The sequence below is a fragment of the Pan paniscus genome, chromosome 5 (genome assembly GCF_029289425.2).
Source record: "Pan paniscus chromosome 5, NHGRI_mPanPan1-v2.0_pri, whole genome shotgun sequence".
NCBI lineage: Eukaryota > Metazoa > Chordata > Mammalia > Primates > Hominidae > Pan > Pan paniscus.
In genome coordinates, this window is record NC_073254.2 from 136,909,803 (window position 1) to 136,937,230 (window position 27,428).

At 34.0% G+C, this 27,428-nt stretch overlaps 1 protein-coding gene across 1 annotated transcript in view; it reads left to right on the forward strand.

The window, feature by feature from the left end:
• RFX6 (regulatory factor X6) overlaps positions 1-27,428 on the forward strand; it is a 54,929-nt gene that overhangs the window by 18,093 nt on the left and 9,408 nt on the right. The window contains exons 7-13 of the mRNA XM_003827580.6: positions 15,596-15,703; positions 20,672-20,749; positions 20,865-20,978; positions 22,698-22,747; positions 23,797-23,956; positions 24,974-25,118; positions 26,702-26,811. Of these exons, the coding sequence (XP_003827628.3) occupies positions 15,596-15,703; positions 20,672-20,749; positions 20,865-20,978; positions 22,698-22,747; positions 23,797-23,956; positions 24,974-25,118; positions 26,702-26,811 (765 nt within the window). The remainder of the gene's footprint in view (positions 1-15,595; positions 15,704-20,671; positions 20,750-20,864; positions 20,979-22,697; positions 22,748-23,796; positions 23,957-24,973; positions 25,119-26,701; positions 26,812-27,428) is intronic.

Below are 27,428 nucleotides of genomic sequence, written 5' to 3' on the forward strand. Positions count from 1 at the left end.
TCAGATACAGCTCAATTAGATTTGGGACAACAAATGAATCTTTGCATGGATCTACCAAACAACTTTCAGTTAACCTAGGAGAGATACATTTTTAGTTATCTTTACCTAATATCAGATACTTACAAGACTGTAAAAAAAACACTATCATTTATCCAAAAAGTTTTCACTTAAATATAAACAAAAAGCTTAAGCTGAGGATATGGAAAGAATTGGTCTTTGGACTGTACCCATTTAGACAAAACATTTATTAGTTATCAAGGAGCCCAAATGCTATGCTACACTATGGTTTGTTTTACTACTTTGTGTACACACACACACACACACACACACACACACATACACACATGTATACAATCTTTCTCCCTAGGCTTCCTCTCCACCCCCTCCTTCAAGAACAGACTTTATCTAAATGAGTTAGACTACCATTAGGGACTGCATGGCTAATTAGACACATGATAAGGCCTTCATTATTCTCAAGTTAACTAATCATTAAGAAGAGGTGCTGCCAAGCTAAGGGCACATGACAATGTGTTGTGTAGTAAATCTGGACCTGAGGTAAAGTGTAACTCCATTAGTTTGGTGAAATGATGCAAGCATATTTTAAGAAATAATATAAGGCCCCCAACCCACTAAATGGCCAATTTCTTTCCACCAGTGCTTTTAATACAGTTAATGGCTAATTACATAATATAAATCCTCCAGATTGCTCTTTTTATCAATGAAATAATAGCTCTTTATTAGATAAACAATTGTGAAACTGCAAAAATATTGACTTAGAGATACACTTTGGTTGAGTAAAGTTTATGTCAATAGGGAATTTACGTTATTTCTCTCAGGTGTTCTTTCTACTAGTTTGATGAGGCTGGTGGTATTAGCAAGCCCTCTGCCGATAAATGGCAAGCCTTGTTTCATGGAATAAAAGAAAAATATTTCTCAAGTCTACTTTTTCCTCCTTAGAAGAGGACACTACAAATACTGTTGTAGATTTTGTTACTAAAATTAAAATATTCTGATTAAGCTCTATAACCTAACCATTTTCTGTGGATACCTGAAGGCAATAATAGTGTACCATTACTTGGATGATTATAGAAATTAACACAACTAAGAGCTTTCTAAAGGCTCAGAACTACTCTAAATAAGTTTAAAATGATAATAAAATATTTTCATCACACAATTGAAATTTTAAAAAATTATTTTCTTTGGGAGGCTGAAAAATACAAAAAATTATTTGGGCATGGTGATGTATGCCTGTAATCCCAGCTACTCAGGAGGCTGAGGCAGCAGAATCACTTGAGCCCTAGAGGCTCGGAGGTTGCAGTGAGCCATGATTGTGCCACTGTACTCTAGCCTAGGCAACAGTGTGAGACCCTATCTCAAAAAAAAAAATTGTATTTAGGGCGACCAACCATCGTTGGTGTGCTCAGACATGACTTTCAGTGCAAATCTTCATATACGTCAGTTCATTTGAACATTCATAACTGTGAGGTATGGTGTCAGCATATTTACAGCTAAGAACAATGAGGCTGAGAGATGTATTTGCTTTTTTAAGAGGTCAGAGAAAGATTCTATTTTTTTAAAGCCATGGTCAAGATATTAATTAACAGATGTATTACATTACAGGTACTAGGAGACAAAATGGTGAACGAAGAGATTTGGTCCTGCCCTTCCAGAGCTTTACAGTATAGCAGGAAAGCATATCTTGAACAAGTAATTATAAGAAATTCTAGAGGGTGTCATGGGAGTAACTAGGTTTAGGGAGTTAAGGACGTTTTACACAGGAAGTGATATTAAGGAAATAACTGAGAATATAGTGGTAGTTTGGAGGAGGAGTGGAGTAGGGGAAGAGGGAAGAAGAGTGGTTAAGACAGATGGAATAGCATAGGCCAGGGTTTCTCAGCCTCCATACTATGGAAATTGTGGTTCAGATAATAATGTTTATGGAAGATATCAAGTATATTGTAGGATGCTTAGTAGTATCACAGCATCTCTGGCCTCTACCCATTACATTCCAGTAGCAGACCCCCACCCCCTTGTCGTGACAACCAAAAACGTCTCTGACATTGCCAAATGTCAACTACTGGCATATGTGAAGGCAAGCAAGAGGTGTATCATGTTGCAGAAAAAATAAAAAAAATTCTGCTTAGCTATAGTGTAGAATGAGGTAGAGAGTAATATAATAGATAGAGGCTGGATTGTGTGTAGTCTCATTAGGTTAAGAATTCTGTAATGGGAAGCCACTAAAGGGGAATTATGCATCAGACTTGTGTTTTATAAAACTCATTCTGACCATGACATGGAGAATACATTAGAAGAGTGTAAGGCAGGAAGCCAGTAGATCCATTGGAGGCTATCTGGATAGTCTGTGTAAGAGAAGATCTGGACCAGAATAATAGCCCAAGGGATGGAGAGAAGTAACTGATTTTAGTTGGGAAATATTGAAGGAGAAGCAGGAAGAAAGAGTAAAAAGATAAGGGGTTTAATTTGGGACTTGTCATATTTGATGTGTTTGTGAAACATTTAACACAAATTTCAAGTGGGAAGTTGGATATATGTGATTGGAAAGGAGGACTTCAATATTTAGTTTGATGGTGATTGAAGCCATAGTAATGGATAAAAATGCTTAGGGAAAAAATGAATGAGAAGACAAGAGGTTGCCAAAAAAAAGTTGTGAAAAGTGAGAGAGGAAGAGTCGGTGAGATAACAGAGGAGAGTCTAGAGTGGTAGGAAGAGAAGGAGGAGAATACAGTGTCACAGGATTCAGGAGGAAAAAATGCTCCCTACAGAAGGGAATGCTCAGATGGTGCTGAAAAGTCATCAAGATAAGGAGTGGAAAGGATCCATGGAATTAGTTGAGTGGAGATAAGTAATGATTTCAGGGAGAGCCTTTTCAGTGGTGAGCTGGGGTTTGGTTTGTGAAATGAGTGGGAAGTAGCATTGAATGTAGAACATTTAGTCAAGTTCAGGGTGATAATTGGAAAGGATTTGGGATTTGGGATTTTTTGTTTTTGTTTTTGAGACAGGGTCTCACTCTGTCACCCAGGCTGGTGTGCAGTGGCACAATCTTGACTCACTGCAGCCTCAACCTCCTGGGCTCAAGTGATCCTCCCACCTCAGCTTCCCAAGTAGCTGGGACTACAGGCACACACCACCACACCCAGCTAATTTTTTGGAATTTAGTTTTGAAGGATGATTAGACTAATGTCTAATGCTAATAAAACAGAAACAGTAAAGAATGAAGACTGAAAATATTAAAGAAAGGAAAGTTGAGAGCACAAGCTCACTGAGGAGGTCAGTGTAGAGGAATTGGCCCTAGAGAGGAGGAGCAGTTCTTCCACTAAAACTGGAAAGAGAAAGGGTAAGTTCGGATGCAAGCAGATTTGTAGATTTTTGTGGCAGAAAGTTGAGGTAGCTTCTGTTTGGTAGTTTTGCATTTCTCTCAGGAATGGTAGTGTAGGTCATGTGCTGTGGCAAAAATCATGGAAAGAAAGTAGGAGTTTGAGGAACTTAAAAGAAAGTCCTAGCTATTCTCAACCAGGTTTTCTAGAGAGAATATAGCCCTAATGCCCTAAGACACCCACTGAATATAAGGAATAAACTCTGTCGTGCATGAGTGCTTAGAATGGTATTGATTAAGCACCATCCTTGAGAGAATTGAAAAATGGTTGTTCAAATCATTTTCTGTAGGACTTAATTTTCTCACAGATTTATTGAGATGGCAGCAACAGTCTTTGTGGAAGACAAGAAAGTTAGAAGATTGTAAAATTTAAATGGCATGAGCCAGAAGAAATGCAAAATATTCAGGAACAGTTATAATAAGAGAAGCATACTGCCTATTTGGAAAAAAAAAATACAGGCATAAAAGAAAACTACAAGTGAAATGACATACCATGTGCCTGGATAGGAATGCTAGATATTATAAATATTCCAATTCTTCCGAAATTAATTTAGACATTTTATATTATAATGAAAATTTGAGTGGGTAATTAATTTTTGGAGATGAATATGTTACGAGCTTAATCTAGAAGAATATACAGGAAGTAATAGTTAAGAGAAATGTAAACAAGAAGAGTAAAAATGGGACTTGTCTGCCACATATCAAAATATTATGACACGATACTGAGTCAACTGTAGATAGAACAAATCTGCAGCGGAGTTTAGGTACCTGACAAAAGACCCTAGTATTTATAAGGTTTTAGTGTATGACCAAACAGAAATTACAACAAATGAAGGAAGAAAATATTTTTCTGTGTCCTTTTTGGAGAAAGGTGGAGTACTATATAAATAAAATTATTCAGGAGGTGTTAGAAAAATTGACCATTTTGCAAAAAAATTTCTATACCTCACAACTTATGTGAATTTCATATAAACAATTAAATATAAAAATAATACTTAGGAGGAAATATATGTCTACCCCACTTCTGGAAGGAGTTATTCACTTTCTAAGCATAAAAGCAGTTTAAGACATTTCATAGGAAAAAGAAAAACACAGACATTGGAAACTTCTTCATATCAAAAGCATCATATGCAAAATTTGAAGTCAAAGGAAAAACTGGGGGAAATATCTTCAGCAAACATGACAATAAAATTATATCCATAGTACATAAAAAATCCTATAAAAATATGAAGACCACAATAAGTAGTAGAAGATGCGAATAGATGATTCACAGTAGAAAGAAAAAGCTAATACGCGCATGAAGAAAGGAGTACCAAATAAACAAAAATTAAGATAACATTTTACAATATGAAACTATGAAATATTTAAAAATTATTGGGAAGTTGGTGAAGGTAGGATGAGATAAACTCTTTCATATCTTGCTGAAGGCAGAATGAATTTTTGGAAAATGTTTGGAAGATCTGCACCAAGTCTTTAAAGTATTTATATCCTTTCCTGCTAATTCTACTTTTGTATGGATTTTGTATGAATCTTTTCTTTTCTTTTTTTTTGAGATGGAGTCTTGCTCTGTCACCCAGGTCAGAGTGCAGTGGCGTGATATGGCTCATTGCAACCTGCGTCTCCAGTGTTCAAGTGATTCTCCTGCCTCAGCTTCCCGAGTAGCTGGGATTACAGGCGTGCGCCACCACACCTGGCTAATTTTTGTGTTTTTAGTAGAGTCGGGGTTTTGTCATGTTGGCCAGGCTGGTCTTGAACTCCTGACCTCAGGTGATCTGCCTACCTCGGCCTTCCAAAGTGTTGGGATGACAGGCGTGAGCCACCGTGCCCGGCCTTGAATCTATTTTTATTTCATAGTGAAATAAATCTATTTTTATTTAAAAAAAATTTTTATTTCACTATGAAATAAAAATAGAAATAAAAATAAAATAGGTAAATTTCATAGTGAAATAAAATAGAAAATGCAGACAGAAAATTATGCACAAAATTTTTATTGATTACAGTGAGAAACTATATGTAACCTAAATGACTAATATCAAAGAAATGGTTACATAATTTATTGTACTTTTGTGTGGCTGAATATTATTTATTAAAAGGCTCTTTTAATGATATAGAGAAATGTTAATTATGAAAAAAAGGACACAGAAGCAAATATATGTGAAATATGTAAAGCATAACTGGGTATTTATAAATTATATACAGTTGGTCCCTGGCTTAAAATGGTTTGACTTACAATTTTTCGACTTTGTGATGGTGTGAAAGGGATGTGCATTCAGTAGAAACTGTACTTCGAGTACCCATACAACCATTCCACTTCCCACTTTCAATACAGTATTTAATAAATTATGAGTTATTTAACACTTCATTATAAAATAAGCTTTGTGTTAGATGATTTTGCCCTACTGTAACCTAATGTAAATGTTCCAAGCACGTTTAAGGTAGGCTAGGCTAAGTTATAATGTTCAGTAAGTTGGGTATATTAAACGCATTTTTGACTTACAATATTTTCCAATTGTAATGGTTTTATTGGGATGTAACCCCATTGTAAATTGAGAGGCACTGTATGACAGAGAATTAATATCTATTACTATGTTGTAAAATATTGTAGCTGCTAGCCACATGTGACTATTAATTAGGTAAAGTAAAAAATTTAGTTGCTCAGTCACGTTAGCTACATTTCAAGTGCTTACTGTATTGGACAGGAAAGATACAGAACATTTCCATAATAACAGAAAGCTCTATTGGACAGCACTGTTCTAGAATATGTATAGAATTCAAGTCAATAATGAAAGGACAACCCAACAGAATTATAGCAAAGTATATGAAGAGGCAATTAATTCAGGATAAACAAAGAATGACTAACAGTGCTAGTTGGCATTCTGGTTGACCAGTGTCCATAACGTATGTTGAATACCACCCCTTGCCAATAAAAAAGTGCTCAATCTAAATATTAATCAGGGAAATGAAAATTAAAACCCTAATGTGTGATTGTCTCACATATATTACATTAGCAATAACTAAAATGTCTAAAGACACACTGTTGACAGGAATATGGACCAAAGGAACTCTCAAATAGAGTAGAAGGGACAATATCTAGTGAAGTTGAAGATTTACACACTTTATGACTGCATTCCTAAAGAAACCTTCACATTGTGCACAAGGAGGTGTGTATGAGGATGTTCACTGCGACATGGTTTATAACTGCAGAATACTCGAAAATAATCTAAGTGTTCATTATGATATAATGGGAAATAAGTTTTTATACATTTATACAATGGAGTGCTGTACTGCTTTGGGTATGAGCAAATGAATGATAGTTATAATAATCAAATTAGGGTCATCTCAAAAACCTAAAGTTGAGTGAAAAAAGCACATTGAAAATACAAGGATACATAGTGTATGGTACCAGTTTTAAAGAACAGTATAATATTAAGAACATTTACATACTAGGTAAATTTTTTAATGTTTGAGTAGAAATGATCTAAACCAAGCCCAGAACACTATTTCTTGTGGGAGAAGAAGGGAATGAAATTAGGCAAGGCTGCTTTAGTATTGGAAATGTCTCATGTCTTAATCAGGATGGTAAGTGGGTATTTATTATTTTTTCTCTATATCTTTTAAAAAGTTTTAAATAGTTCAAAATATAAAAGCAAACAACAACAACAAAAACAACAAAAACAAAATAAAAAACAGGAAAAAGATGGTAAGAGCGTTACTACTTAGTATTAATAATTGTTACTGTTTTAAAATTTTTATTCATAAATGGAGTGGTTTAAATTTCAGCAATGTCTTAGAGATTGTCTCAGAATCTGTTAATTCACAGGAATAAAACAAATGAACAAAACTTAATTATAATATTTTCTCCCCATCAAAGAAAGCTTTTCTTTTCCTGTGGGTCTTCTAATGTGGGCCAAATTTTTGTTTCAAGCAGCTAGTGAAGTTGACATTATTTCTTAGGGAATGGGTCCATTGATTTCATACATTTCTACCAGGAAGTTTCCTTGATAGCCTGAGTTTTCTTCTCCTTAACATCAACCATTCACAGCCAGTTGAACAACTTTGTACCAAGATAAATATCAAATCCTCCCTCCTTGGTATATGCTTTTCAAATATTTGTAGACTGTTATCATACTCTCCTTTGTCATCACTTAGCCAAGCCGTGCAGCTTAAGTCCTTTAATCTTTCCTCATAAATCAGACCCTCTTGCCTTCTAGTCATATTTGTTTCTTTTCTGTAGGGTCCTTCTTGTTTTCTTTTAGAAATACGATTCTTAATAGTTCACCCAAGAGTACCAAAGTTATCAATTGAGAAAGGAAAAAACAAAACAAACCCAGACCTCTGTAGCTGGCCTATGATCTGGCACCTCTTTTAGTACGATTGTAATAGCAAATATATTAGTGGAATTAGAATGAGCATATTTTACTATTTTAAAGATGATCACTCCTCTCTTTTTGTGTTACACTTACTGAATATTATTCGATTTATGCAATTTATATCATCTTTGTATCCAGTTGTTAACATCCAAAACAAAATTAATTTTAAGGTTTTTTGGGGACCTTTTGCCCCTTCTTGATGTTGCACATATTGCTAGCTTTGATTACACAAAATTATTATTTACCAATATGAGAGTTTTTAAAAGTATTAGAATTAAAGTTACATACTTTATTTCTTAATATGTGTTTCTTTAGCATGCTAACATTTTTTATTGGGAAATGTGTTATTCACAGCACCCACCCAAACACACAAACACATGCATAGAATTTTTAAAATAATCATAATATGAAAACTCAAGCCCTTTCTCATAACTTAAAAGAGAGGAGTCCTCTGTGCACCCACTTCAATCACTTTTTCCTTCCTACTCATCAGAAGTTACCACTCTCCAGAATATGGTGTTACTGTTTGTTTTTCTGTAAAGTTTGCCACTTACAAATAGATCTCTCAACAACATATTGTTTATTATTTGCCCAGTTGTATCCTACATAAAAATAGGCTCCTTGTTTTCCCTGTGACTTTCTGTTTTCATTCAATCCTAGGTTTTGTGATTCTTTAATGCTGATATATGAAGTTCTAATTTATTTGTACTGCTGTATAATATTCCATTGTAGGAAACTATCCCAATGCGTTTATTCATTCCATTGTGGATGGGATTTTTTTTTTTGCCTGAAAAACAATATTGACGCAAACAATTCTCCAGGTAGACATCTATAGGAGTTGAATTCCAGGTCCTAAGATATACTCATCTTTAACTTTACTAGTAAAGGTGAAATTATTTTCCAGAGTGGTTGTATCAACTTCTGTCTCTCCAGCTGTGTGTGATCATTACTTTTGTACCTTATTCTTATGCTTGGTATTAAATGACATTTTAGTTTTTGCCAGTCTTGTGGGTGTAAAATCATGTCTGTGTTTTTTATTTGGAAATTGTTTTTAACAACTGATGAGCTAGAATATATTTTTGGATTTTTATTGGTCAATTCTTTTCTGTGAAATGTTTGTTCAGATCATATCGTTTTTTATTTTGAAATTTTAATCTTAAGAGTTCTTTATATGTTCTGGATACTAATATCCTGTAAGTTATGTGTTGTAAATAACTTCTTCCTGTTAGTGGCATGACTCAATATTCTATTGTATCTTTTGATGAAGATTTTTATTTTATGGTTAGTACTTTTTCTATCTTGTTTTTTAAAAATTTGTGTATATTCCAAGATTATAACAATATTCTCTATAAATTACTTTGAAAGCATAAAGTTGCTCTGAACATTTATTTCATTTGTAATTGGTTTTTGTTCATATTTTTATTGTGGTAAACTACATATAAAATATACTATCTCAGCCATTTTTGAGTGTACAGTTTTGTGGTATTAAGTACATTGGTATCATTGTGTAACCATGACCACCATCCACCCTCAGAACTCTTTCATCTTGCAAGACTGAAACTCTCTACTCATTGAACAATAACTCCCATCTTCCCTCTACCATGTCCCTGGCCACTACCATTCTACTTTCTGTCTCTAAGATTTTTACTACTCTAGAATCCTCTTTAAGTAGAGCCATACAGTATTTGTATTCTGGTGACTGACTTATTTCACTTACCATAATGTCCTCAAGGTTCATCCATGTTGTAGCATATGTCAGAACATCATTCCCTTTTAAGGATGAATGATATTTCATTGTATGTATATACAGTACCACATTTTGCTAATCCATTCATCTGTCGATGGACAAGTGGGTTGCTTCCATGTTTAAGCTATAGTGACTAATGCTGCTATGAATGTGGATGTACAAATATCTCTTTGAGATCCTGCTATAATTGTTTTGGGTATATACCCAGAAGCGGAATTACTGGGTCATATATTTCTATTTTTAATTTTGGGGGGAACTACCAAACTGTTTTACATAGCAGCTGTACTATTTTACATTCTCACCAACAATGCACAAGAATTCCAATTTTTTCACATCCTTGACAACACTTGTTATTTTTGCTGGTGTGTGTTTGTGTGTGTTTTTGTGTTTATAGTAGCCATCCCAGTGGGTGTGATGTGGTATCTCATTTAGGGTTTGATTTGCATTTCCCTAATGATTGTAACATTGAGCATATTTTAATGTATGTACTAGTCATTCATATATCTTCTCTAGAGAAGTGTATATCAAGTCCTTTGCCCATTATGAATCATTTTGTTTACTTTTATGTTGTTAAGTTTTAGGAGTTCTCAATATATTCTGTATATTAATCCCTTATGAAACATGATTTGCAAATATTTTCTCTCATTCCATGCATTGCCTTTCTACTGTGATCATAGTGTCATGTACAGTTATATGCATAACTTTTATGAACAAAAGTGTTTCTTTTTTTTTTTTTGAGATGGAGTCTCACTCTATCACCAGGCTGGAGTGCAGTGGTGCAGTCTCGGCTCACTGCAACCTCTGCCTCCCGTGTTCAAGCATTCTCCTGCCTCAGCCTCCCAAGGAGCTGGGACTGCAGGCGTGTGCCACCATGCCCAGCTAATTTTTGTATTTTTAGTAGAGACAGAGTTTCACCATGTTGGCCAGGATGTTCTCAATCTCTTGACCTCATGATCCACCCACCTCAGCCTCCCAAAGTGCTGGGATTATAAATAGTTCATGAAGAACTATTTTTTTTTATGAAGTACAATTTGTGTAATTTTTGTTGTTACCTGTGTTTTAGTGACCTATATAAAAATTTTTTTCCAAATCACATGTTTCCTTCTAAACATGTTTCCTTCTAAACATGTTTCCTATGTTTCCTTCTAAAATTTTTATAGTTTTAGCTCCTACATTTAGATATTTGATTCATTTTTGGTTAATTTTTGTATATGATGTATGAGGTAAAGGTCTGACTTTATTCCTTTGAATGTGGACATCCAGTTTTCTGAGCACACTTTGTTGATAGAACTGTCCTTTCCCCATAGAATGGTTTTGGCACCCCTATCAAAAATTATTTTACCATATATGTGAGGATTTGTTACTGGCCTCTCTGTTCTATTCCATTGGTTTATGTGTCTGTCTTCATGACAGTACCATATTGTTTTGATTACTGTAACTTTATAGTACATTTGAAATCAGGAAGTCTTCTCTGACTTTGTTCTTCTTTTTCAAGATTTTTGGCTACCCAGTGTCCCTTGAGATTCCATAGATATTTTTAGGATGGATTTTTCTTTTTCTGAAAAAACTGTCACTAGGATTGCATTGAATCATTGAATCTATATCTCACTCTAGGCAGTACTGCTATCTTAAATATTAATTCTTCTAATCCATGAACATAGAATGTCTTTTTATTTATTTATGTCTTCTTTAATTTCTTTCAGCTCTTTTATGTAGTTTGTATTGTACAAGTCTTTCACTTCCTTGGTTAAATTAGTTTTTAAGTATTTTATTCTTTTTGATGCTATTGTAGATGAAATTGTTTTCTTAATTTTCTTTTCAGGCTGTTCATTATTAGTGAATATAAATGCAACTAGTTTTTGCATGCTGACTTTGAATCCTGCTACTTTGTTGAATCCATTTATGAGTTGTGTGTGTGTGTGTGTGTAATTTTTAGGGGTTTCTACATATAAGATTGTATCATCTGTGAACAGAGATTTTCTACTTCTTCCTTTTCAATTTGGATGCCTTGTGGTTTTTTTTTTTGCCTAACTACTCTAGCTAAGACTTCTAGTACCATGTTGAGTAGAAGTGATGAAAGCAGACTTGCTTTGTTCCTGATCTTTGAGGAAAAGCTTTCAGTCTTTCACCATTACATATGATGTTTTCTATAGGTTTTTCATAAACAGCTTTTATTATGTTGAGGTGGTTTTCCTATATGGCTGGTTTGTTGAGTATTGTTATCATGAAAGGATATGGAAATTTTTCAAATACTTTTTCTGTACCTAATGAGATTATCATTTTTTTATTCCATTAATGTGATGTAACACATTTATTGATTTTTATATATTGAACCATCCTTGCATTCCAGAAATAAATCTCACTTATGTATGGTGTGTAATCCTGTTAATATGCTGTGGAATTTGGCTTACTAATATTTTGTGGAGAGTTTTTGCATCAAAGTTCATAAGGGATATTGGTCTGCAGTTTTCTTGCCTTGCAATGTCTTTGTCAGGCTTTGGTATCAGGGCAATATTGGCCTCATAGAATAAGTTACAAAGTACTCCTTCCTCTTCAATTCCTTGGAAAACTTTGAGATGTATTGATATTAGTTCCTCTTTAAATGTTTGGTAGAATTCACTGCTGAAGCCAACTCTGGGGCTTTTCTTTGAGTGTGTTGGTTAACTACTACAAATTTGTAAATTTTCCAGTTTTCTGCTATTATTTATTTCCAAGTTCATCCCATGTTGGTTGAAGAAGGTACATTGTATGACATCTATCTTTTCGAATTCACTGAGACTTAGTTTGTGGCCTAACATATGGTCTATCCTGGAAGATGTCCCATGTGCTCTTGAAAATAATGTGTATTCTGTTGTTGTTGGGTAGACTATTCTGTATATGTTTGTTCAATATAGTTGGTTTATTGTGCTGTCACATCCTCTATACTCTTACTTAACTTCTGTCTGTTTGTTCTGTCCGTTATTGAGAATGAGGTGTTAAAGTCTCCAACAATTATTGTAAAACTGTTCATTTCTCCCTTTAATTTTGTCAATTTTTCTTCATATATTTTGATTATCTGTTATTATCTGTTATCTGTACATACCTGTTATTAGGTACATGTACATAAAGGGTTATGATTATTAGATCTTTTTTGCCTTATCAAAATTTTGTTAATGTATAATATCCCTGTCTGTTACACACCTTTTAAAATTTAGAGTCTATTTTGTCTAACTTCATTCTGCCAATATCTGTCTTCCAATTGGAGAGATTGATTCATTTACATTTAAAGTAATTACCATTAATCAACTCCTCATTATCCTCCATTACCCACTACACTTTCTAGCATCTCGTAACCACTATTCTATTCTCCAAGTTCATGTGATCAAATTTTTTATCTCCCATATACGAGTGAGAACACGTGATATTTGTCTTTCTGTGCCTGGCTTATTTCACTTGCCATAATATTTTCCAGTTTCATCCATGTTGTTGCAATTGACTTTTAAGTTGATCTTGTATTCAGCAACTTTGCTAAAAAAACTTTATTGTTAACCATAATTTTTGTGTAATTTGTTTTAGTTTTTCAATGAAATCAATTACATCAGTAGCAAATAATGCTAATATTGTCTCTTCCTTTTTGGTACTTAATCTGTCATTACTTTTTCAAGTTCATTATTATTCTGGCTACAAACTCTGGTATAGTGTTGAGTAAAAAAGGTGAGAGCAGGCAACTTTACCTTGTTTGTGATTTTCAAGGGTATTTTACCACTAAGTAAGACATTTGCTGTGGGCTTCTGATAGATATTCTTTGTATAATAATTAAGTTTTCCTCTATTTCTAGCATACACACACACACACACACACACACACACACACACAGAAGGATTGAGAGAGAGAGAGAGAGAGGCTAATGAATGGTAGTGGATTTTAAACAAACTTTTTCCTGCATCAGTTGAGATGATTATATAATATACAGCATTCTCCTCTATTTGTTGTTAATATGATGAATTTAAACCTAACTTGAGTATGATTGTACTTATATACTACTGAATTTTGTTTAATATTTTGTTTAATACTGTCTTAAGTATAGTAATAAGTGAGATTGAAATATAATTTTTCTTTTTCTGTTCTTGTCTAGTTTTGACATATACGTTTTCAAGTGAATTGGGAAGTTATCCTTTTTTCTGTTGTCAGAAAAAAATCTACTAAGCTTAAAATTGTCTGTTTCCTGAATGCTTGATAAAAGGTCACCTGTTAAAATCTTTTGAGTCTATTTTTTTCTTTGTAAAAGGATTTTTGATTACTAATTATATTTCTTTAGTGGAAATAAGAGTATTCCTTTATTCCTAACTTCAGTTTAATATCATACTGTGTATTATCATTTTGGGAGTTTATATTTCTCTGTTTCTCTTTTCCTATATCACCAAATCACATATTGAGATGAAAAAACATGACTTTCCACACAAGAGAAAAAATATATGAAAAGTGCAAACCTTTCTAAAATTAAGATTTAGGTAAATTTTTGTTATGCTTATCCAACAAATGTTAGTTTTCTATTTTGTCATATAACTTCCTTCCTTTAAGGATTAAGTTATTTATTTTCTTGTTTCCTATATTATTTTTCCCTATTTATTGACAGTAACATTCCTTGACAGTGCAATGATAATTGGTGCTCATAAATGGAAAATCCAAGCATTGAAAGTCTTCGAAGCATTTCTTAAATTAAGATAGATTAATAAATAGAGTGGATTGGGATTAACTATGCTATTATATCAGTTTATGATAATTATTAAATAATAGTTATTAATTAAAAAATTAAGAATAACTATACTTGAAAAGAGATTAATAAAGTAAAAAACATAATTTTTAAAAATGAATTTCTACTATATTTTAAATATAAAGCTCATTTAAATCTTTTTTTTTTTTTTTTTTTTTTTGAGACGGAGTCTTGCTCTGTCACCCAGGCTGGAGTGCAGTGGCGCGATCTTGGCTCACTGCAAGCTCTGTCTCCAGCTTATTTAAATCTTATATCAAATAAGTCAACAAGAAATCAGGGCTTCTAAAATATCTGGTGTTAAAGGACTCAAAAGTACTCCCAGTTCCTTTGGCTCTACCATTATAAGTTCTAGAAAGAGGATGGGAACCCAACCTGTCTATGACAGTAATTAAGTTTTTGTCTACTAAACGTCTTCAATATGACAGAGATAAACAAAGAAATGCAGTCTAGAAATAAATGTGAGAAAATTATGAGAAAGAACAAAATTTTGTCCTTGCCAGGGACACTTTATGTCCTTTATTATATTCATAATTTCATTATTTCCCCAAACTTTTGATTACAATCTGGTTTGTTAAAATTTTGTTTGGGGAGGAGGAACAATCAGTTATGGCCTGGGAGACTGATTTGCTGAGGCTCCAGTTCTGTCATGAATATGCGTTTGTTCTTCCTGTGTGGGTTTCTTGTAAGTATACCAGCACAGTAGCATTATGTTATTTGTCACTTTTCTAATTTTCTGAAAATAGCTCAAGTATGCTTTCCCCAAGAGATGTGAAAGAACAACACATGCCTGAATTTAGGGTAGAAGAAACTTACTGTGGGAGAGTCCAGTGCACTAGCTTGAGAATCAAAAGTTAGACTCCAATAAAAATTTTGCTAGTAATTACCTCTGAGACTGAATAAATTATTTTACGTTCAATCATCTCATTTACTTAATTTGTAAAAAGGAAGGTTGGATTTGACAATTCCTGATCCTCTTATAGTTAAAATAATTTCAGTAGTTCCAAAGGCAGATCTTCCTAAACTTATGCCATTAGCAAATGTGTACTTAAATTTCTAAAAGTTGTGAAAACTGACAAATATTCAAAACTAAAATTTGAAGTGATAGGAAAAATATTCTAACTATGAAACTATTGAAGGTTTGAAAACCATTTGGCTGACATGTCTCGTTTATTCAGTTACACAATCTAAACAGTCTACTCAAATCTCGTAAGTTCTCATGGTTTGCAGGATGAAGAAGAATGAAATTTTATGGATTTGTATTTTACTAGAATAGTACTTTGGAAGCATATAGTTGATAATGATGTGTTTGTTTTCATTTTTCTAAATTATAGGGTGGCTTCACTCGTAAATATTCGCTTAGCTCAAAAACTGGAACACTTCTTCCAGAATTCCCCAGCGCTCAACACCTTGTATACCAAGGATGCATTTCTAAGGACAAGGTATCAATTACAGATACTTCTCTATTGATTTTCTGATATGTTGGCTCCATATGTCAATTTGCTGGGAACTTCATGGCACTGCAGGAAGCAATCAGAAATCTGCATAATCAAACATAATTGACTGATTTATAGGAGAGGCAAACTTTTGTTAACATTGATTAACACTTCCAATTAATTATTTACCATCTCCATGATAGTGTGTAATCAGAAGGTGGTAAAATAAACCTTAAAAGACTAAACATTATTTTTTATTTAAAGCTCTATTGAAGAAGAAAATACTGGAATGTGTCTGTCACATACACTTTCTTCAGTTAAAAGTTTTATGTTTTCAATTATCTCCATTTTATTTCAGTAAATGGTCATCAAGCATTTCTCTAGGACAGAATCTGTCCCTAGCACTGAGGGACATGCTAGATGAATGCAAGAACTATGCTAGATGAGCATGAACTTTCCTTACTTCTAAAATTCTGTGTTCTCTTATATTTGCATTTTTTAAAGTTAAGAAAGAATCATTTTCATTGGGATTCAGTTTATAAATAATTCTCAATATGACTTTTCAATGTTTATGTAATAGCGTGTAAACTAAATCTTCGATTTCTGTACTTCTAAAGTCATTTGTCGGGGATCTGTTGGCTGTTTAGTAGCAGAGACCATTATTAAATTAGAGCATAATTATTTCTACATTTTTGTTTCAACCAAAGTACATGTTTCATTAGCATTTGAAGAAGACATCTCTTATAGTATATTGAGTTAGTTCGTATTTCTGAGGTACAAAGATAGAGGAATACGATTAATGTCCACATGCTTTACTTTAGTAATGGGCTTTTTGTAGAAATGAGGTAAAGATAGCACATTGATTTAAAACAAATTTATTGGCATATAAGTAGAGATGCATAGTAACTTACAGGGCTCATTTTGATGACAGCCATACTCTGTTAGTTAAGAATAGGCAAAGTATTCTTTAAAAAGAATGAAAACATGTCTTTTGCAGCAACATGGATGCAGCTGGAGGCCGTTAACATAAGCAAATTAATGCAGGAGAAGAAAACTAAATACTACATGTTCTCACTTATAAGTGAGAGCTAAACACTGGGTATTCCTAGCCATAAAATAGCAACAGTAGACACTGGAGACTACTGCTGGGGAAGAGGGAAGAGGGAAATGTGTTGAAAAACTAACTATTGGGTACTATGCTCAGGATCTGGGTAAATGGATCATTCGTATTCCAAACCTCAGCATCTCTTGGTATACTTACGTAACAAACATGCATATGTACCCTCTAAATCTAAAATAAAAGTTGGAAAAAAAAGTAAAATATACCCTTAAAAAAAAGAATAGGCAAATGAAGATAATTCTCAAATGCCAAATCCAAGGGAGTCTCTCAAACTATGTTCACTTCTGACTGTTCTCTCCCATTACATTTCTCAAGGTTATCACATAATTTTTACCTTATAGATGTAATGTGTGATATGATGACTTCATATTTGAGAATCCCCCAGTAAATGTTAACATGTGGCAGTTTGTGAGGATTCCTGTGGAAATCAGGAGGATCTCAGTCTTCTGAGGGAGGGTATTATTGGGTTACTTTTGTGGAGAGGATTGCTTCCATGCAAACTTATCATGAAGATGTTTATGGTGTAAATATACCTGGTGAGAGAGAGAGGGGGACCAAAAAGGCAAGCAACAAAGAAGAAAGGAGAGGTGAGAAACAGGCTCCAATAGTTTACCTCAATAGTTTGCTGGGAATTTCATGTTTCTCTGCTGGCCTCCAAGGAAGTTCATACCTGCCAATTTGAAAGACTGGTCTGTAGATCATTTCTCAGGTATCAAGGTGCTTTTATAACCCTTGGTTTCTAAGTTCATTCCCAGTGGACTCCATCATGAAAGCCAGGGACTGACACTCTTTTTTGAGGACAATTTAGCTCTGTCACCTTCCTTGCCATTAGCCAGGCTCCTCAGGTAAATTATCAGTTCCTAGAAAGTGCGGTGGGGCTAAAATCAAGCACTTAAGTCACCTGCTTCTTTTTCTTTTTTCTTTTTTCTTTTGAGACAGAGTCTCGCTCTGTTGCCCAGGCTGGAGTGCAGTGGCGCCATCTCGGCTCACGGCAACCTTTGCCTCCCGGGTTCAGTGATTCTCCTGCCTCAGCTTCTGTAGCTGGGATTACAAGTGGCTGCCAACATGCCTGGCTAACTTTTGTGTTTTTAGTAGAGACGGGATTTCCCTATGCTGGCCAGGCTCGTCTCGAACTCCTGACGTCAAGTAATCCACCTGCCTCAGCCTCCCAAAGCATTGAGATTACAGGCGTAAGCCACTGCGTCCAGCCAGCACTTGCTTCTTTAAGGCCGAAAGAATGGAAACTGCCCAGTGAAAAGCTGACCCCAGTGAGGGTACTGACTGAAGCTGGGGGCCTGCTACTCATAGTGTCTCTCGAGGCAGTTGTCTCCCCCACCACGTGCTCACTGTCTTTAGTGGAGCTAAGCCTTGCCTCTGCTCCTGCTCACTCTAATACAATGTCTATTCTCAGAAAATTGACTAAGATTATGTTTACAAAGAATGCAAAGTACACTGGAATTAAAATTCATTGCGCTAAGACTATGTAAGTATTAAATAAACAAATTAAGTATTATACTAATTGTAAGTTTTAAAAATTTTGATTTGCATATAAAGCAATAAATTTTGTAACAAATAGAAATACCTGTGAAGATAAAGGCTTACTTGTACTTTAATAGGTTTCAGGGCTCAAAGGATTAATTTTGAAAGAATTTATTGATATGGAATAGATGTACATATTTTGGGGGCACATGTGATAATATGCTCATATAATTTGTACGGATAAATCAGTGTAATTGGGTTACTGATCACCTTAAATATTTATCTTCTCTTTTTGCTAAAGACATTTGAATTGTTCTCTTGTAGCTACTTTGAATATGCAATAGATTATTGTAAGCTATAATCACCCTACAGATCTATCCAACACCAGATCTTAGTTCTTCTATCAAATTGTGTATTTGTACCCATTAATCAACTTCTCATTATTTTCCTCTCCCCCTCCTCTTTCCGACCTCTGGTAACCACCAGTCTGCTCGCTACCTTCATGAGATCCACTTGTTTAGGTCCCACATATGAATGAGATCATGTGATATTTGTCTTTCTCTGCTTGGCTTATTCTACTTAACATAATGCCCTCCAGTTCCATCCATGTTGCTGCATATGACAGGGTTTTATTTTTTATGGATGAATAATATTCCCCTGTGTATATACCACATTTTCTTTATCCATTCATCCATTGATGAGCGCTTAGGTTGATTCCATATGTTGGCTATTGTGAATAGTGCTGCCATAAACATGGGAGAGCAGATATCTCTCTTTCATATATTGATTTCCTTTTTCTGGATATATACAGAAAGGGTTAATTTTTGACAACAGTTATGACTTCCCTTCCATCTTTCGTGTCTTACTCATCCTCATTTTAAACATATGACTTGGAATAATCTGAAAATATAATAGCATTGCCTGAAATATAGAGCAATTCTCATTTGCATTGATGGTAACATATCCTGCTAGAGGTATTCTATAGTTAGCACAGCTCCTTCAGATGGGTCAATAATGTTCATGTCATGGTTCTACAGCTCTAAGCTAAACCACAAAGATATGTGTATTGGGTTGTGGGAATAAAGGGAAATGCAAAGGGTTAGGATAGGACACCTCCATCACCACCACCACTCTAGATGCTATTGGAATCAAAATAGCTGACATCCATCAGTTTCTTAATATGTACTATGGATTATTCCAAACACTTTATATTTGTTAATTCATTTAGTCTTCCTAGCAACCCTATTTTATAGCTACTGTTATTATCATGTCAATTTTAGATATGAGGAAATTAAAGCACATAAATATCAAGTAGTGTGCCTAATGTTACATAACTAGTAATAACTAGTAAGTGGCAAATTAGAGCTGCGATTGAAATCCAGGTAATCTGAAGGCAAAGCTCACACATTCAACCTCTAAACATTGCTTTTTTTCACGTAGAGTACATAACTGGCAACAGGTAGGGAAATTTCTAACATGTAAAATAAAAGTTTTAGTTTGAATGTTATTAAGTGGCCAGAATATTATCTAGTTCTAGCCTATTGCAAATTTTAGAATATATTTAAAACTTTTAAACTATGCTATGCAAATATCCATGGTAACTTGAAAATAGAGACTTTTCATAATAGACATTCAATGTCTGAAACTTTTTTTGGAAAATGCATCATTTGATATTGTTACTAACTCCAGATAATGTTTAGTAAGGTCTTACTGGGTGCCAGGCACTATTCCATATGTATCACATCTTATTTTATTTGATTTTCTTAACACCATGTAAGTAATATGTTATTACTACCTACTTAAAAAGCTTGGGGGCTCAGAGACAAAGCCACTTTTGCAGTCATACCTGGTAAGTAGTGCAGTGAAGGTGGGCACCCAAGTTGAGCTGACTCCAGAGACAAAATTTGAAACCATTATGCCATACTGCTCCAAGCATCCACTTCATAAAACTGTGTGAAGATTTGATGTATTTTACTACTTTATGTTTATTTATCCAAATCTTTGTTACTACTTTTACTACTTTATGTTTATTTACCCAAAAATTAATTTAAAAAAATTTAAATTTAAATTAAAAATTAAAATTTAAAATTTAATATTTTAGTAGGCATAAAACTAGGATGTTACTTTGGTCCATAGTACTCTGAAAAATTACCTTTTTCATATTATACTGTAGTTGTCCATTTGTTTGCTTTTCTCCCTTCACAAGGCAGTAAGATCCTTGAAATAAGAATTTTGCCTTAATTTTTGAGTCCTCAACATTGAGCATACTGCTTGGTACGTAATAGGATCTTTAAAAAAATCTGTGTTGAACAAATTAACAAGAAAAGGCAGTGTTAAAAGGATGCTTTGGTTAAGCTTTTTCTTCCTTGAAATAGGTTGATACGCTCATAATGATGTACAAAACTCACTGCCAGTGTATCCTGGACAATGCAATTAATGGAAACTTTGAAGAGGTAAGAATGGCAAAGAATGCTTTATTTGACCCTATTATATATACTTTCATGTTCTGTTCTTAATGAGTTCATGTTAAAGAAAAAAATCTTAACATACTTTTTACTCTGCAACTAGATCCAGCATTTTTTATTACACTTTTGGCAAGGAATGCCTGACCATCTCCTTCCCCTGCTCGAAAATCCTGTTATCATTGATATTTTCTGTGTTTGTGACTCAATTCTTTATAAGGTGAGCACTTTGGGATGTCTTAAACATGAGCCATTTATTTCTTTACATAGCATTCTATCTAAATTCTTGCAATATATTTTCAGTAAATATGTTATTTATGGCTGGAGATACACTGTCATTTTTTTTTTGATGAGAAAGCAAGCAATTTAATAGTGCATGTTTAATAGTGTATGTGTTTTAATTGAAGTTTACATTAAGTAAAACAAACTCAATTTCTTTTTACAGCTAATAATGAGTCTATATGTGACACACTTATTAATATGTGAAAACTTAGTTAAATTTTATTAACTCTCTAAGGTGTTTTCAGATTAAAATAACACAGTGGATTTTTTTTCACAATGCCAGTGTTTTGGCAGAAAGCAGAATTAGGCACCCTTATGAGACTAATAACTTGAAAATCTCAAAAACCTCTAACTTTAATGCATTAATGTCTAATTCTCTTCTCAAACCAAATCAGAGTTCCTAAGTGTCTGCAGAAGGATCTCGAAGACATCCTAAATAAGGACAAACTGATTGTCCTTCTAGGCAAACATTTAATGGAAGACAGAAAGAGGCTAATTCCTGACAGTCTCTTCCCTGGTAGCTACAAGTTCTAAGCTGATGGATAAAACTATATTGCAATGTGGGTACTTTAAAGTGAGTTTGCCTACATTTGCTTGCTATCTTACCATAAGGAAAAACAAAAGCTTTCCTTTTAAAAAATAATCTGAGTTGGCAAGAAAACCCAAGCTGGACGCTGTTAAACATTTAGGAATTAAAATCCTTCTAAGTTAGTTGCCACTATCAGATTCTCAGCTTTGCAGAAAAGTAAAGCAAAAGCTATTTATAGATAAACTATGTCCAGAAGCCCCTAAGCAGACCAAGAAGTAATGAGACAACTTGAATAAGAGAGCGCATATTTTTATCCTCTGTCCAGTACTTCCTCATCACAGGATAGGAGAAAGGAGGAATAAAGTCCAATATATTTTCTGCCTTTAGTTCAAGTTCAAGTTGAAAAAATTTCAAAGGAGAGTAAGGATTGTCTTGTTTTTTTTTTTTTTCTGGATTGAATATGAATGCCATTATTTAGAGAAAAACAGTTTAATTTGCATTAATTGTTTGTAATGCTTAACACTTGACAAGGCTCCCAAAAGGGGAGGGGAGGCAGCTCCGTGAGTGAGTATAAGAAAAGACCTGGGGCTCATGCACACACATTTCCATCAGAGCAAAGCTTTTTGGACTGTCATTCAGTTTGTCCAAGAAATACTTTTAAAACATACTTCTCCCTTTAAGTGATCTATTTTTTTTAGTCTAGTATAAACATCCTGACTTTAAATATCTTTAAATGAACCCGGTTTCTCCTCCTCATGGTGGACCCAGAGAGGCACAGTGAGCTCTGTAAGTAGAACGGTGTAAGATGAGCTTCTACAAAAATCTTCCTCCCACCTCTAGAAAGTGGTCAGCTTTTCATCATAAAACGGTATATGATTACCATGGACCAATCCATTGGTAATTAACATACTGAGCATGTACATATACAGTGCTATCTCTTGTTTTTATTGTCATACACACACACAACTCATACATACATTCATTTTGGAGATAAAATTATAACTTTGAGAAAGGAGTTAACATGTTATTCTCTAGGAAGCTAGGAATAAAAAGTAGTTGACCAATAATACGTCTTTCTATAGAAATACTAACTAAAGATTTGTATTAACCTCTTTTGCTATGATTAAGGTTCTTACAGATGTACTCATTCCTGCAACAATGCAAGAAATGCCTGAAAGGTATGTTCAGTTAATAAAACATGAGCATTCCTAGTATAGGGTTTAACTTTATACATTATTTTAGAAGAAAACATTAGGTAGTAATTTATTCATTTATCAAGAAGACTATTTTCTACTTTTGTCCCTTTGTATTTGCTGGAAGAGATGTGTCTTATAGCTGGGCCTCAATAAACAAAATGGGTGAAACAATCCTTCAATCCCTTTAATTTGAGAGCGGCTAAAGTGAAAAATAGATTTAAGCACTGTTGACATTTGAGAAATTTTTCAGTGCAAACTAGCTGGAGTATGATAAAAAAGATAATTAATGGAAAATAACCACAAGAATAAAAACTATAGGAGAAATTATTGTATTTTATTATTAACTTTTGTCTTAATTACAAAATCAGAAAGTGGCATGATGAAATTACTGCCTTCTTTTAACAAAGGAATAAAATCTCAAATAGTTTATTGAAACAATACCAGAAGATTTTTCAAAAAAAAAAACCTTTTCAATGTAAGAACAATAGAATTCTGAAAAAAAAAAGCCAACTTTTTCTCTGAAAACAAAATCTAATGAAATGATAAAATTTATTTTAGTACTTTGGGGGTACAAATTCATATAGGACTGGACATAGTTGGTGCTCCAAAAATAGATGTTACTTGGTAAAACAAATTTTACTTTTTATTTACCTTTTCCTCCAGATTATTTCATCTATATGATAGTTGGTATTAGCCTGATCAATAATGTCTTTTAATTATCAATTGCAGTCTTTAAATATCTATTCTGTACTCTGAATTGGGTACTTGAAGTGGAGTTTGAAGAGCTTGAGTGTTCTGACCAAGATGATAACAGAACATCTCATGTACCCCATAAATATATACACCTCCTATGCACCCACAAACATTTTAAAAATATAGCATAAGAAAAGATGATAAATGGCAGATCTAGGCTGTCTGACTTCAAAAGTACTGCTTATGAAATCATAGAATAATAGTATACCTCAATTAAAATATGATTGTTTAATGCATTTTTTAACAATGAAGCATTTAACACATAGCCTTCTTTGTAGCTTATTAGCAGACATAAGAAATTTTGCTAAAAATTGGGAACAGTGGGTTGTTTCATCCTTGGAAAACTTGCCAGAAGCTCTAACTGACAAGAAAATACCTATTGTGCGAAGATTTGTATCTTCTCTGAAACGACAAACATCTTTCTTACATCTTGCCCAGGTATGTTGGTTGCTAAGTCGAGAGCATTTGAGTCACCATATAAAAAATGAATCTTCTCATAAGGACAGATTGAGGAACTTTCATAGATTGAAGGGAGCTAAGTAGACAACAACTAAATGCAACGTGAGACCCAAAAGTGAATGCTATGATAGAAAAAGCACATTAGTGGGAAAGCTGGTGAAATTTGAATTATGTCTGTCTTTAATAGTATTGTACCAATGTTAATTTCATAATTTGGGTAATATACAATAGTTACAGAAGATGATAAGAAGCTGGATGGAGAGTATATGGAAATATTCTGCACTATCTTTGCAACTTCTCTGTGATTGGAAATTTAAAAAACTTGAATGCAATTAAACATTTATTTGCCATGTGAATCTAATCGGTACAAATTAAGGTTGTGAGAAGTAAGCCTATGTGATACTTAATATTGTGAAACCACAAACTCAACACATTTTAAACTGCCGACTAATCATGGCTCTTTTAAATAGAGACAGCAAAAGTAATTCATAAGTTAAGAATGACGCATTTGTATATTGTTAAAATATATTTCTCTTTCCCCAAAATGATTATCTGCTTTATGAAGGTTTCTTGCCTTCTAAATTTTAAAAGACAAGCTTGAGATGATTTCAGATAGGAAATGTAACATTTAAAAATTCTTATTTTGTGATCATGGACAAAGAGAATCCATTTATATTTTCTTTTTTTATTTTTTATTATACTTTAAGTTTTAGGGTACATGTGCACAACGTGCAGGTTTGTTACATATGTATACATGTGCCCTGTTGGTGTGTTGCACCCATTAACTCATCATTTACATTAGGTGTATCTCCTATAATTTTCAGACTTTTAACAGAGATGATCATGAGTGTCAGCTACTGCTTTTGTCTTTAAAATAAGAAAAAAGTTATTTATGATACTTTTATCTCAAGGAACTATTTTTCTGATAGCTAAAAATTTCCTCTAGATACATTAGAAATGATATAGTGTAGTGTCTTCTTTACTTTCTCTATGCAGATTGCCAGACCAGCTCTCTTTGACCAGCATGTCGTTAATTCTATGGTGTCTGATATTGAAAGGGTTGATTTGAACAGCATTGGCTCTCAAGCCCTTCTTACCATTTCAGGCAGCACAGACACTGAATCTGGTATCTACACTGAACGTAAGTCCATTCTCTTTGTTTAGAACAAGGTTTTCCAAGCTCAGAAAATTGACATCTTGAGCTGGGTAACTCTGTTGGAGGAGCCTGTCCAGTGTGTTGTAGGATGTTTAGCAGCATCCTTGACCTTTACCCATTAGATGACAGTAGCAGCCTCCCCCAAGCTGAGACAACCAAAAATGTTTCCCCACATTGTCAAAGGTGTTCTGGGCTGAAAAATCACATCTGATTGAAAAAAAACCTGGTTTATAAAAATATTTTTAATTTAAAAAATTTATCTTCTAATAAAAAATAGTTATAATTACTCACCATGGAAAAGATAGAAAATATTGAGGAAAATAAAAGTCATCTGTAATTTCTTTACCTAGAAATAAATGAAATGGAAATAATCTGAAAATAATCAAAATGGTTTTGAGTTTTGTAAGTTTTCTTTCAGTTTTACATTACATGTATAGAAATTCGCATGTGTTTTATAGTCTTGTCATCCTGTGGTGTGTGATAAATATCAAAATGTATCTCAGCACAATATGCTTTTCAAAGCAGACTCTCTACTCAGGTTTGGACCATCTGACAGAGCTTACCAAGCCAATATGCATGGCTAGACAACTAGGCTTGAATTTCAAGGGATAACAGCCACTATTTTTTCCTCCCTCTGTCTTTGAAAAGACAAAACCTGCAGCCTCCTATACACTGGAGCACAAACTATGGACTGCTCTCTGGGGCCCAATCTCAACTCCACTTTTTATTTCCTAACATAAAATAGGATTACCTTTTGAGATTCAGTAAACCTTAAACCCTTTAATAAAAGGATAGTCTTAAACTGCCCTTTTAAATATTACATGATAAAACGTTATTCAGGTAAATGGCTTAATTCTGCCGAGAAGAAATTAACTTTTACTAAAGATAAAAGATATTTTGGAAAGCAGGAAATCACCAAGCTTAGGTTCATTCATTCACTTTTAACTAATCTGTTCCGTTTAATGAAAACACTAGACTCAAAATGAATATTTAACTACATAAACAACTTAATCTTCCCTAGTATGTGAATATACATATAAGATTTAAACCTATATTTCAATATATACCAAGATATATACACTTATTAAAATTTCGGGCACACTTCAAGAGGCTGAGGTGGGAAGATTGCTTGATCCCAGGAGTTCAAGGCCAGCCTGGGCAACACAGCAAGACCTTGCTCTATAATTTTTTTTTTTTTTAAATTTAGGCAGGCTTGTTGGTGCGTGCCTGGAGTCCCAACTGCTTGGGAGGCTGAGGCAGGAGGGTCACTTGAGCCCAGGAGTTTGAGGCTGCAGTAAGCCATGATCACGTCATTGCACTCCAGCCTGGGCAACAAAGCAAGATCCTGTCTCTCTCTCTCTCACACACACCATTGAAGAGTACAGTACTAAGGATTTTTTTGTTACTGTTTTCAAGATATGATATTAATTCTTTTCACACATTTATCTGTCTTTCCCTTTCATGCTATCAAAGTATTGATGATTCCAAGTTTTAGGTTTTCTCTTGGATTCCAAGTAGAGTACAATATTCTGTTTTCTTTTCTTTCTTTTTTTTTTTTTCCTGGGTAGATGACTCTATCACTGTGTTCCAAGAACTGAAGGATCTCCTTAAGAAGAATGCCACCGTGGAGGCTTTTATTGAATGGTTGGATACTGTGGTAGAACAGAGAGTTATTAAGGTACTTTTTAATGACAGATTCAGAAAATAAGTTCCTTGTAAAGAGTAAATGCTAAACTGGCTATAATTTTTTGTCTGGGGGGAGAGGGGTGGAAGACTGTGTGTGTAAAGGCTTTGAAAAGCGTTTGATGCTCTACGAATAAGGCAGGCCAAATACTGAAATTAGGAATATGTCAAGATTTGAGAGCATTGGGCATGGATTCCATTATATTTCTCCTTTCTTGCCGAAAGACTACAAGATGCTCTGCCTTCCCTATCAGTCAATAACATTACAGCTGAGTAACATCAGTAGAGAAAGATAAACTTAGAAACTGGAATGATCTGGCCCGTTTCTAAAAAGCAAGATTTCATAAATGCTGATGGAAAACATGGTTCTAAGCATTTGCATTTCTGAATTCCAAAAGCTCAATATTTTGTGTTTTCTCTGTGGTTTCTTCACCTTCTTTGGTTAACCTAGTCACCCATTGTGAAATAAGCAATAAGAACAAATATATCCATCACTAGTTGGTGTTGGCCATTCCATATCAAGGAAACTAGTTATAGTTTGGAGACTTTTTTCCTTCTGTAAGGAAAATAGATTATCATTCAGTACCAAAGAAGTCAGAGTTAATCATTCAC